Genomic DNA, 14252 nt, shown 5'->3' on the forward strand with positions numbered 1-14252 from the left:
AATTAATTAAGCATTATTTGTTCTTTATATGTGTATAGGCATTTTTGAGTAGTTACCCAATAGATTACATTGTGCAAGCTTGGTTTATTAGATTCCAGTCTAAATTTGTACTTCTAACACTTGCTGAAAAATACAAGAAATTTATAGCAATTTAACTCTTTATTCTGTTGTCCTTTATGTTAGTCTTGTCATATTTTATACTTCTACATATCTTTAAGCTATGCTAGTCATTGTTAGTGTTATTTTAAATGTTAATGTTTTTATTTGTTTACATATTTACCTTTTCATTCCTTTCTGTTAATTCCTTTAGTTCTGTGCTTCCGTCTGGGGCCATTTTCTTTTAGCTGGATGAATGCTTTTCAGTTGAACAAGTTATCTCAGTTTTCATTCATCTGAAACTGTTATTATTTCATCTTCGTATTTGGAGTATATTTTCTCTTAGTATAGAATTCTAGGTTGGTTGATTTATCATTTTCTTTTTCTGTCTTAGCACCGTAAAGATCTTGTTTTTTTGCATTCTATTTCCATTATTTCTGATACAGAATAGGTTTTTAGTCTGATCGCCAGCCCCCTGAAGGTAATGTGACTCTCTTTCCGTGGCTGCTTTTAAGGCTTTCACTTTGACTTCGGCCGTTAGGACTTGGACTCCGACACGTCTAGCAATGTTTGCTTCATATCCTGCTGAGGTTTGTAGAGCTTCATACGTTTGCTAGAGACTCATCTTTTGTTAGGTTTGGAAAATTCTTGACCAGCATTCTTACTGCTTATGTGTCATTTTCTCCACTTTTGTAACTCCAGTTAGATGTGTGTTAGGCCTTTTTAGCATGACATACATGTCTGTAACACTTTTGAGTTGTATTTTCTCTCCATTTTTTCTATCTTGATGTGTGATTTTATTTTACATTTTTGTTGTTCCACTTTACTCTTTTAAGAATTCTAGGCTTTGCTGAAATTCTCCATTTATCCTGTTTGCTTTTTGCCTGGAACATGTCAGTCATTATTAAGGTCTCTCATATAACTCTAAAATGTGAATGACCTATGTGTCTTTTTTCTGTTTTCTATTATTTCTGTTGGTTGTCCATCTACTCTCTTCTTTTTTTTTTAATGGAGATAAAATTCACATAGTGTGAAGTTCACCATTTTAACCTTTCAAAGTACAGTCACCCTCAGATATTGTGGGTTCCATTCTTGGAGAAGGAAATGGCAACCCACTCAGTACTCTTGCCTGGAAAATCCCATGGACGGAGGATCGCGGTAGGCTACGGTCCATGGGGTTGCAAAGAGTCGGACACAGCATTCTAGACCACCACAATAACGTGAATACTGCAATAAAGCTAGTCACAGAAATTTTTCTGTTTCCCAGAGCATATAAAAGTTGTGTTACACTGTACTGTAGTCTGTGAAGGGTGGATTGGCACTGTGTCTGAACATCAGTATACACAGCTTAATTAAAAAATACTCGATTGCTAAAAAAATGCTCACCAGCATCAGAACCGTGAGTTATAATCTTTTTGCAATAGTAACATTAAAGAGCACTGCTCAAAGACCACCGTGACAAATATAATAGTCATGAAATACTGTGAAAATTACCAAAACATGACACAGAAACTTGAAATGAGCAAATGCTGTTGGAAAAATGGCACCAACATACTTCCTTCACACAGGGTTGCCACACACGTCTAATTTATAAAACACACACACAGTATCATTGAAGCACAATAAAGTGAGGAATGCTTGTATACAACTCAGTGGTTTTCAGTGTGTTCACAGGGTATACAGCCATTACCATTATCTAATTTCAGGACACTTCCATCACTCCAAGAAGAACACTCATGACCATTGACCATCAGCTCCAGTTGTCACCTCTGCCCATCCCCCTGGCAAAGACTGATCAGTCTACTTTCTGTCTCTCTGGCTTTGCCTGTTCTGGACAGCACATGTAAATGGAATCATACCATGCATGGACTTTTGAGTCTGACTTCTTCACTTAGCATAAGATGTGTCTGTAGTGTGTATCAGTACTTTGCTCTATTTTGTGGCTGAAAAACATTCCATTGTGTAGATAATTTATCACATTTTGTTTATTCATTCATTGGTTAAAGAACTTTTAGTTTTTTCCCCTACTGTTTGGCCATTTTATGAATAGTGCTGCTGTGAACATTCATGTGTAAATATGGTGTGAATGCATGTCTTCGATTCTCTTGGATCTATACCTGGAGAGGAATTGCTGGGTCCTTTGATAGCTTTGTGTTTACCTCTTTGAGAATCTACTCAAGTGTTTGGCACAACAGCTGCACCCTTTTACAGTCCCTTCAGCATGTATGAGAGTTATTTTCTCCACTTTCTTACTAACACTTGTTATTTTCTGCAGTTAAAAAAAAAATTTATTGTAGCCATCCTGATGAGTGTTGGCCATTTCTTATTTTTTGTAGAATGCCTTTTAATTTTAATAGAGGGTTTTTGGACTTGGTAGGGCTGATCTATTTAAATTGTGATCTTAATCCAAGTAGAGGCTCTTTTGAAATCTTAATAGAGGGATTGGCTTGTTTGAAGGCCCTTCTGATGTGCTGGGGCCTCTACTCCAGTCTTTGTCTCCCTTGAACAGGGCAGAGCTGAAATCTCAGCTCTTTTTTGTCGTAATGGCTGTTTTCTGCTAGTTTTCTTGAATCTCCCCCTTCTTTCTGGTTCTTTCTCTCTGGGACTTTGTTCTTTAGTTTCCGGCTCTCTGGTGGCTGAAAATCTCCGTCTTCTCTGAGTCTAGTGGGACTGCCACCTCTTGCGTTTTCTATTCCACAGTGAAGTCAGGAAAAGCCAGCGTGGCTGTGGGGTTGTGTTGTTTCCATTTTTCCCTTCTTTTAAGAGTTGTCTCCCCTCTTGTTCCTCTCTGTGTACATTACTCTTCAGTGCCTTCAAATGATTTTTCCTTTTACCTAGATTTTATTTTTTTTAGAGAAACAGTTTTAATTTTTATTTTATTTATTTATTTATTTATTGCCATTTTAAAAAAGTACAACTAACCAGGTAAAGAAGCACAAATACAAAGTAATGAGTCTTGGAAAACATAGACAGAATACTCCTTAATGTAAATCACAGCAAGATCTTTCTCAATCCACCTCCTGGTTTCAGAACTTGATGAAGCTCAGGTTCTTGATGTCTCATGGCAGAAAGAATTCTGTGAGAACCAAGTGATAGGTAAGAAATGGATTTACAGAAAAAGACACTCCACAGAGTTTGGGCCATCTCGGAAGGAGAGAGTGGCCTATCTGGATTTTATAGCTTTTATTAGCAAGAGGGTTGGTTTGATACAAGCTACTTTATTATGATGGGAACTGAGAACACTGATGTTTTATGAGTTGAATCACTTGAATCACAAGATGAGAAACTGATACCTATTGAGAATGAGAGCATAAATTCTTGAACAGAAAATTTGGACAAGATAATAGGAGGAAGGAATTGGATTTTCGAACCAGAGGGTCAAGTCAGCCATATTGAAGGAAGATAAAGGGTGATTTAAAAGTGAGATATGTGACACCGAGTTGATGTTTGGTAATTTTCTTGAAAATGGAGCAAAGTATTTCAAGAATACAAATTGGATAAAGAATTTAAGATAAGACTTGAAGAGGACATATTTAATAAGCAGTTATTGGGTTCAGTAGTGGAAGAAACTAAGATTATGAATTTAAGATTTTGAATCTGTTTAATTTTGTAAATGTTAGTGATTATGAGGTGGTAGGAGATTTGAGTGTTTACACATGATGTCTAAAGAACCATGTATATCTGGTCAGTGTGCTAGGGAGGACTGTGTTTGCAAAATCTGGGTAGTATAGACATGTCAGAGGAAGACTGAAGTAGAAATGGACATTCTGTGTAGAACACAGACAAGTAGAGAAAGAAAGCAAAATAAATCTGTAGAGGTAAGATTTCCGTATCCTCTTACAGGCTTAAAAAACTGGGGTTTGGAAAGAAACTATTATGCTTTCTCTACCCAAAAATCCCCAAGAAGGGAGCCAGGTTTATAAACCACCTTATCTTATATCTGTGTTTTTCCTTTTGCCCTTTTGTGAACTCTCAAGGTTAGTCAGTGATTTTCTTCACACTTTCATTAGGAAATTTGCCAAAGGCATCCTTTTGAGGCAGCTGTCTGTGTACCCTTGGAGGCCGTCAGTAATGTTTCCAATCTATAGGAGTAGTCGGCACAAAAATGTGGGTCTGAGCTGCATCTTTGTGGTTTGAAACATTCCCCCTCCAAAGCCACCCCCCCTCCCAACAATATAAAATGTATCACATTTTGAAGTTTCTGTACCTTAGTCTTTTGTTACTGTATCTTTTCAGGTGAACTAACCACTAAGAGTAAATATATCCAAATATATCAATAATGAAAGGAGACTTGATTTTTAAAGTATAATTGAAATAGCAATAGTGGGCACCTTAGAAATCTTTATAGATAAACAAGAATTCTTTTTGTATCAAATGTTATGATTTTTAAATTTTCACTGTAAAGTAAAATACACCTGAATTGTGGTTCTTCTTTTGGTCTAAGGTGGTCAGAGGATACATCCATGCTGATGATCCTATGAAGTTTTTGGAGCGTATTAAGCACAATGTGAATAAGCCCATAATTAAAATGCAGTAGAATAAGTTGAAACGCATGTGTGTTTTTGTTCCTGTTCACTTGAATAATATAGGCAACTGCTACACCATATGCATCTTTAATATATTAGTCTGACTGTTTGTCTTGTTTTACTAAACTGTCTTCTTTCAGCCACCCACACAGAATATGCCTATGGGTCCCGGAGGGATGAGTCCGAGCGGCCCTCCCCCACCTCCGCGTGCTCACAACATGCCTTCAGATGGAATGGTAGGTGGGGGTCCTCCGGCACCACACATGCAGAACCAGATGAACGGCCAGATGCCTGGTAAGTTTCTCTCCTCTAAGACATTAACACCAGAGTTGCTTAGCAACTGAAACGACATGGGGGCTCAAGGGATACTTAGATTGTTGATGACAAAACTGCTTTGAATGCCCCCGAGTCCAAGCTCTCTTAGAGTTTGTTAGCTACAGAGCTACGTGACCTGTATTCAGTGTTTATCAGGCTGCCCTTGGGCTTTGATGTAGCTGACACACAGCATTCCTCTGATGAACAGAACTGGCTAAATTTAGTCTGTCTGAAACTATGCAATACAGCTGGCTTTAGAAGCTTTTGGTGGGGGGAAAAGGCATGGCATCATGGCTTAAGAATTAAAATGTTTATAAAAATGTATTGTAGCATTTCTCTGAGTTTTGTGTTTACTGGAAATTTTAGTGATGTCAGAAACGGTACTGTTGGAAAAATAACACATAGGGAGATAAAACGAAACACTCTCTAAAGTGCTAATGTATTTAGTATTTCCTCATTGGTCTATTGAAACTGAGCTTGGATTTTTATGAATATATATGTTTATAGCATAATGGAAATGTGGAAATTGAGCAAAATTAAAAGCTGGAAGGTGTCAGCTTTCTTACATGATACATCATTTGTTGTTTATCCATTTTAAGTTTAGAGCTACTGAAAATATCTTTCAGACCATCAGGTGCTGATTTACACACCTTTTGCTGGGTTGAATTTTTAACCTGAAAAGTATCTTTAAATTATCTTGTTTTTGTAATAGTAGTCACACCCACACCCATAATTTTTGGTGGGGTGTTTTCTACATTTAATATAAGAATATTTTTACTTATTACTTATTTACTTATTACTTATTTTACTTATTTAAATATTTTATTTAATCTTCTAAAAAAGATTATTTTCATCAACATAAAGAAAGTATTATACAAATAGCAATAAAATCACAGAGAAGTTTATTTTTTAAATTAGTAGTATTAGCATCTTTAGGATAGTATCAACTGATTGTGTTGGTAGCATTGGTGTTCAGGGTCTTTGGATGCAGAAAGCACAGAGCAAAAGAGGCCAGGTCACCTGGCTTCCCAGAGAGCGATGTGTGATTGATGGGTCATGGAGGAGGCTGGGGTGTTTTGGTGGCAGCTTTCTCTTTCTTGCCAGGGCTTCCACAGTCACGGCCCACATGGCCCTCACCCCACGTGGAGGCAGGATTAAAAACATAACAGCTTGTTGGTTGTAGTTAGAAGGAAGCTTCTTGCTTCCTTCTGGTTGTAGTCAGAAGGAACTGGTTGTAGTCGAAGGAAGCTTCTTGCTCTGACCATACTTAGATCATCAGGACACGTTGTTTTTAAAACTGTCAGAGTAGTGCCAATGCAGGTTAGTAAGTCAGGGGAGTTTTGTGATTTTTTTTTTTTTTTATAGTGGTGCCTTTAATTAGGAATTCAATTCAACTTCTCCAGGTAACATTCATGCCAAAGGCTGAGGAAGCAAGTGAGCAGTAGTGTAATTATTGTTAACATGACATTTGGTTTTTGTGTGAGGCCATCTGGAATAAGATATCTCTTTATGAGCCAGGGATTTTCAACCAGTTATGACCTAGGTTGTCTAGAATACTGGAGAACTTCTAAAACAACTCATAGTTAGAAAGTTTACAGTTAGGTGTAGGAGAAATTGGAAGTCCAGTTAGTTATATTGTTTTTATTTAATAGGTTTCTTATGATATTTAGCCAACCTTTTTATGCACACAAATTTGTATCTAGGCTTTTGATTTCTGATTTAGTTGTGTTTTTAATATTTTGTCTTGTAAGTGGTAGTGTTCTTTATATGCTGTTTGATCTTGATCACATATCTTCCTTTAAAATAAATTTAGCTGATTGAAAAAAAAATAGATAATATATGCCTGCTGCTGCTGCTGCTGCTGCTTCTACTTCTACTACTAAGTCGCTTCAGTTGTGTCCGACTCTGTGCGACCCCATAGACGGCAGCCCATGAGGCTCCCCTGTCCCTGGGATTCTCTAGGCAAGAACACTGGAGTGGGTCGCCATTTCCTTCTCCAATGCATGAAAGTGAAAGGTGAAAGTGAAGTCGCTCAGTCGTGTCTGACTCTTAGCGACCCCATGGACTGTGGCCCACCAGGCTCCTTCGTCCATGGGATTTTCCAGGCAAGAGTGTTGGAGTGGGGTGCCATTGCCTTCTCCGTCCCACTTCTTACCTACTGGGAAATCATAAAGTACATTCTGTTGCCAATTTGAAATGTTTTTTAATTATTCACTCCATCCTTTCTCATTGGGTCACATATCAGGAGTGAGGGGAAGGACTCAAATCAGACTACTTAGGCTTGACTCTTAAAAACCACTACTTTACCATTTTTGACAAAATTGTAAACCTCCTGAAGCCTCATTTTTATCCTCTGTAAAATGGGGATAATATTAGTACTGACTTCATAGGGATGTTGTGAATGGTACCAAAATCAAAAGGTGCAAAAAGACACACAGCCCCTCTCTACCCAGGCTCGTTGTTCCAGATAGTCATTGGTGTCTAGTTACCCCTTAAAACATGTGCTGGTGTACATTCTTTCTTCTTCTTCTTTTTTTTTTAAACACAAATGGTAGCATATGTTAGATAGTATTATATTTCATATTTTTACCTCTTAAAGATTTCCCTTAGATACCATGAGTATATAAAGATATATTTTGGAGACCACTCAGTATATAAAGAGCTGCCTCATTGTTTTTGATGACTGTATTGCATTCTTTTTATGGATGCCTCGCATTTATTTGGACCGTTTCCTTCTGATAGAAATATAGGTTATTTCTAGTCTTTTGGTATTAAAAATTACACTCTTGTGAAAATGCCTGTGAAATATAAATAAGTACACAAACTTACAGTTTTGTATCCATATACACTCAAAAACTTGTATATTTATAGGATAAAGTCCTAGAACTGAAATTGCTAGGTTAAAGGTGTATGCATTTTATAATATGGTAGTTATTGCCATATTGGTCTACATAAAAATAGTACTTACTTATACATTTATAGTCTTCCAGTGAATTATGAAAGTGCTTTTTTCTTCGTACTATGGTTGGAACAAAACTTTTGATCTTTGCAAATCTAAAAGTTGAAAAATGGATCTCATGGTTTTAATTTGCCTTTTTACTATATTAAATGAAACAAGGAATTTTCTCATATTTATGGCCCTTTTGTAGCTTTTGTGTGAACTGATATTTTGTGTACTTTGCCTGTTTACTGCTGGTAGACTTTTACTTACTTAGTTTATATGTTAAGTAATTGGTTTGGTCTGTGATATTTCTTGTAAATAATTTTTCCCAGTTAATCTTTTTATTATTTAATTTTGCTTTTTTTGTCATGTGCAAATGTTTTATTTTTATGTACTCTAGTTTATAAATCTTTTATAGTTCTGAGTTTTTTTTGCGTACTTAAGAAAGCGCTTCCACTCTAAGTTTATTTTAGAAATTCTCCAGTTTGAAATGCTCTTTTATGGTTTCCTTACTTTTTCTTTCTTCTTTTACATCTGGACTTAGTTTTGCTAGAAAAAACATGGTAGGGATCCAGCCTGTGTTTTTCCAGATGTCTGCTCAGTTGTCACAACATCACTTACAGAATCATCTTTCTTTTGCTCACAGATACTTAATATCAGAACCATTGTCATTATTTGCCAGATTGCCCTTTTGGGTCAGTTTTTAGACTGTGCTCTAGGTTCATTGATCTGTGAATTTGTTCATTTATGTGTTAGCACTACACACTTTTAATTCAGCTTCATATATTTTGGTCTCTTATAAAGCAAGTCCTCCTTCGTACTTTGTTTTTTTTTTAATTTTTCTAGAATGTTTCTGGTTTTTCAAAAGCATCAGTTTCTTAATCTGTAAAATGAGAATAGTAGTCCACCCTACAGTATTTGCTGTCATTCAAGTAAAGCATTTACTTTTTTTTGCTATTGATTAAATACTCAAGTTATCATTTGGTAGCTTTTTAAGGTACTTTTGTATAGATCATCTGTTTAACTTTCATATTTTGGTTCCGATCACTTTTCTTCAAGGGCCCAACCATATCCCTATGCAGGGACCTGGACCCAATCAACTTAATATGACCAACAGTTCCATGAACATGCCTTCAAGTAGCCACGGGTCCATGGGAGGTTACAACCATTCCGTGCCGTCATCCCAGAGCATGCCGGTACAGAACCAGATGACCATGAGTCAAGGGCAGCCCATGGGAAACTACGGCCCCAGACCAAATATGAGTATGCAACCAAACCAAGGTAAGTTAGCTTTCTTTATACCCTTCTTGACTAGAATGCTCCATTAGCTTTTGAAAATCAGTTTTTTAAAAATGTTAACTGATTTTCAAAATCACAAGTTTCAAGTAAGTCATACTCAGAAAAGGAACATCAAGTTTGAAACCAGCTGAAAATAATTTTTTTCTTTTACATTTAGGAATTAAATTGCTCAGTTTAGCTTTTTAAGCTTATTTATTTTTATATTTTTGGGACAGTTTATTTGAGACAGTATTTTTGGATTTTGAAGCTAATTGGTGAATAACAGAACATTTGGTTAGACCTAGAGAATTGAGAAAATAGAATTTTATTAAGTATACTCCTTAAAAAGCGTCTGCTCTGTGGTTCATTTTACTTGTGAAGAATATATTAATTTTCTTTGAATCTTGCTTGATTTAATGTTTTCTGATGCTGTGTTTCAGCATTAAAGGTAATTTTAAGATAATTTGTTGTTAGAATGTTCAGTGGAGGTGCTGCTGTATTCTTGTATTATTAGAGTGGTGTGAAGTCTATTAAAGTTTATTACCAATCTCAGAGAATGAAATTGTTATCATGTTTCTCTTTTAAGTATTCTTGTGAATAATAACTAAAAACCAGTAAGTGGCGCTCTGTTCTGCTAATTGCCTGTTAAACCATCTGGCCTGTTGCCAGCTTAAAGCTATTTCAATTATGAAATGTGATGAGGTTAAGAGTCTCAGATAGAATTAAATGTATTTGCAATAAAATTGTCTAGATTTTGCTTATGAAAAACAAATCACCAAAATACAACCAGATAAAGGAAGTTAATCTGTTGATTATTATTTTTGATGAAATAATATATTGTGATTTAAAAATCTACAGATATTTTCTATAATTTTGGTAAAATACACCAGACACAAAGGCAGATACATGGAACAAACTGTCAATGAACATAGCTTCACAGAACTGGCACTTATTCCATTCTTTTCCCCTGAAAGTTGTTGAGTGCCCATTATGGAATATTTCCTTAAGTTATATCAAATAAAGGTTCAAAACCACAGCAAGATCCAGTCAGTGCTAGATTAGGAGGGGTTCAGATGTTTCCTATACAGTTTGATTACCAGGAAAGAGAGCAAAAAAATAGTGATTCTTTACAGCAACCACCGTAATGGTGGCACATTTCTTAGAAAATACGTGTGCGACAGTGGATGTTGCTGCAGCAGGGATTGACACGGCATCTTAAGATTTGAAGGGCCGTCCCAGGTGTCTCAGTGGTAAAGAATCCGCCTGCAGTGCGGGAGACCTGGGTTTGATCCCTGGGTCAGGAAGATCCCCTGGAGAAGGAAATGGCAACCCACTCCAGTATTCTTGCCTGGGAAATCCCATGGACAGAGGAGCCTGGCAGGTTATAGCCCTTAGGTTCGCCAGAGTCAGACACAACTGAGCAACTGAGCATGCACTTAAGATTTGAAGAAGAAAAATAACATATGCAGCAATGTGTATGGAGAAAATGGTTTTACTGTTTTTGGAAAAAGGAGTTAAAGTTTTATAGGAGTTTCTGTTCAAAATATAGCCACCAGCTATTACTGTTTTTTAAATTAAAATTATTTTTCTTTTATTGAGTTACAGTTAACATACAATATTAGTTTCAGGTGTATAGCATAATGATTTGACAGTTTCCTGCATTATGAAATGATCACCGTAAGTCCAGTTACCATGTCATTGAACTAAATTGTTAAATATTATTGACTGTATTCCCTGTGTGTACATAATACCACCATGACTGACTTAAACCTGGAAGTTTGCACCTCTTAGTCTGTTTCACCCATTTTGTGCATCACCCCCAACACCCCACAGTGTTCTTCTGAAAAATGTCATATTTGTATCAATGTATAGTTTTTTCTTTTTTTAGAAGTTATTTTACTTTTTCTTTGTTCTCATAATTTGTGAATTTAAGAATAGAAAATAGACTGTATAAAACATGACTTTGAGGATCTGATTTAGAAATAAAACCTGCATTTCAAAAGACAAAAGAGGATGTTAGGGAGGAAATTACCACTGTTTTAAAAAAATCTCTTCTGGACAAATATAAAGCTTTTCGGTTAAATTTTGACATTTCAGAATCAAGAACCACCAAAGAAAATTGCAATTTCCATGGAAAAAAGGAGGGAAAGTTATATGAGTTTTTAGCAATACTTGCTTTCTTAATCACAAATAAAAAACTTTTCAGTTAAATTTCTTATAAAAATATTTTGGAATTCCTTATAGATATATTTTAATTACATGGTACCTGTTGGATTTTTAAAAACTTGTGCAGCATGATATAAGTTTTATTTGAAGTTTTAATATTTATTTTATTATAAAACCTTTCCTTAGATAGTTTTATAAAAATAAGCTATATGTTTTACATTAAATTTTTTGTTTTGATAAATAGGTGAAAGAAATTAGAGGAGACTATATTTTAAAATATTTTAAAGAAAAGTTTAGAGGAATACCAATATTCTATAAAAGGAAATGTTTTCTACTTTAAAATTTTTTTGTTAATATTTGTTGAGATATTATTTGCTGTTCTTTGAGTTAATTCAGATTTCAAAATGTTGAGGCCTTTTAACTATCTGCTTATTTCTGTATACATATCTCTACATCAAGAGCTATTAGAAAAAGTTAAAACCACTTATTTTTTAATAATGAAATTTATTAAATATTTAATAATGAAATAGTGAGATTTCTTAGATTAAATCTCTGTCCAATGACAAATGAAGGGGAGAAAAGCCAGTCCCGATAATTGTGTTTTAAAAACAAGTAACAATTATTTAACCTTTGTCACGTTAATAATCATTAATTATTTAGGTGACATATTTGGGTACTTTATCTGATGATGTCATAGTAGTTTTCTAAATAGAACATTGCAGGTCAAGACCTAGATGTGTTTTATTGTGGTAGTTTTGAAGTGGCTTTGTTATTTACCCTCTCTCCTTTCCTTTCCTTCTTTTTTTTCTCCCCTCTTTGAAAATGAAATTCAGGAGGAAAAAGTACTCCTCTAAAAATTTTGCCATGTATTTTGGAGTCTGACTGAAATTAATTCAAAGGATAGATATCTTACACATTTTCAGTTTATCACTGTGAATGTTTAAAAAAGGAAGGAGAAGCAGCATAATAATTTATACTCATAGTTCCAATATAAAAGGGGACATTGTATACCAGTGTTATAGTAAAAGTATCATTTCTGGCAATGAAATTATAGAATGTCTTTGGATGTCATAATTCTCTAAAAGCTGTTTTCAGCTTCTAAATTTTTACTGAAAAGTTGAAAAATGAGTAAACCAAATTAATGCAAAGTCTAATATAGTGAAAACATGTAGACCTACCACACCAAACATGTCATTTCAAAAAACTGAATAAAAAATTGGCCCCATTAAATTTACTGATTACCATATTCATAGTCATTAAAAAATTATAAATTAAATGAACTTATATGACAGTGGCAGTTGGTGCCTACTTTTAGTTGTAGTTTTATGCATATCTGTGAACTGAGAAAGCAGATGTTTTTAAATTCAGCATTTAGTGTATATTCTCTTAAGAGGACTACTGTTTTTAGATGAGTGGTTTAGCAAGTTTTTAATGTTAATTTCTTTCTTAAATTGCTACACAGTGTTGTAAATAGTTAATCCGACCTACTTCCTGTGTTATTTTAACTATAATCCAGATTAAGTTCAGTGATGTTCACTTTGAACTTAAGGAGTAAGGCTCATGTTCACAGTTGATCACCTTCTTACGTGTTGGATCTACTCACTTATGTAGATAGCGTCGGCTCCACTGCAGTTCAAACAGCTCCAAAGAGGCAGAGGTTTGCCTCTTTTGTTCTGGTATCTAGAACAAAACCAGATCCGTCTTTTCAGTGAATGGGAACTGAAACCAAATGTTACATGATAACCCAGAAAGATACAGAGTTAGTGCCTTAAAGATGTTTCTTTAAAAGTCTAATTAATTTGAGTAGAGTAGTAGGCTTTCTGGAATAAAAGTTAACATTTGATAGCACCAGCATATTTTTCATTCCCAGGCATTAGTGATTATAGCTTTCCAGATTTTAACACCATTTTACTTACTTATTACATATTCAAACATAAGGATTTTCACAGATTGTTATATTTGTGTTAAAGCATATATTTCACAAGTTCCAGGTATGGTATATAATTCTTCAGACTTGGATCCAAGTCTTGGCCCCATAGATTACTGTGTATGGGCCTCTATCTAATTTTCTTAATTTCTTTAAGTAAGATTAAGTGAGATGATACATTTAAAAATCCTAATTCCATAATTTTTTATATAATTTACATAAAATGAGAACAAGGGGTTTTGTAATAATGAAAACTTGAGATCGTTTATTGGGGATTATCTTCTTTAGCCATAAGACCTAATTTATTTCTGGCTTTAGTTTTGTTTGAACAGTATTAAGAAAGTCTTGATTGATTTAGCTAATAAGTTGCAAGTGATAATGATGTGATCTAGAAGCTTGACATTAGAGTAGTGGGAAATTTTTCTCTAAGTACTTTTATCATATAAATATGAAGGGCAAAAAAATATTGTCATAGCCAGATTTGTTATATTTACTCTTATTTTACGGTGGTTTATTATCAGTTATATATTCAGTTTTTTTAGAAACTGACAAAGTGATTACCAAAGTAGCTCTCCCATTTTATATCCCAGCAGCACAGTGCATGTGGGACCCGCTTTCTTCAGATATTTGCCAGCATTTGGTATTGTCAGTTTTTTTTTTAATTTTAGCTGTTCTAAAAATGAGTAGTAGATCACATCTCATTGTGGCCTTAATTTGCATCTCCCCAATGGCTAGTGATGCTGAACATCTTTTCACGTGCTTATTTGCCATCTGTATATCCTCTTCAGCGAAATGTCTCTTAATGTCTTTTGCCCATTTTCTGGTTGAATTATTTTCTGACTGTTGAGTTTTGAGAAATCTTCATATATTCTTTTAGGATTAATTTAAAACTTTTTCCCAGGTGTTTTTTTTTTTGTTTGTTTTTTTTGTTTTAGTGTAAAATTTCAAACATATAGAAAACTTGAAGGAATTGTACCTGTATGGTTGCCTCCTGTATTCTACT

The 14252-nt window shown here is 34.8% G+C and overlaps 1 protein-coding gene across 14 annotated transcripts in view; it reads left to right on the top strand.

Annotated features, from left to right (window-relative positions):
• The window catches only part of SS18 (SS18 subunit of BAF chromatin remodeling complex), a 143935-nt gene that overhangs the window by 104435 nt on the left and 25248 nt on the right, over positions 1 to 14252 (top strand). For all 14 annotated transcript variants that reach the window (XM_060405387.1, XM_060405388.1, XM_060405393.1 and 11 more), the window contains 2 exons: positions 4763 to 4916; positions 8938 to 9159. In XM_060405387.1, the coding sequence (XP_060261370.1) occupies positions 4763 to 4916; positions 8938 to 9159 (376 nt within the window). The remainder of the gene's footprint in view (positions 1 to 4762; positions 4917 to 8937; positions 9160 to 14252) is intronic.

This window comes from Ovis aries, chromosome 23 (assembly GCF_016772045.2).
Source record: "Ovis aries strain OAR_USU_Benz2616 breed Rambouillet chromosome 23, ARS-UI_Ramb_v3.0, whole genome shotgun sequence".
Classification (NCBI taxonomy): domain Eukaryota; kingdom Metazoa; phylum Chordata; class Mammalia; order Artiodactyla; family Bovidae; genus Ovis; species Ovis aries.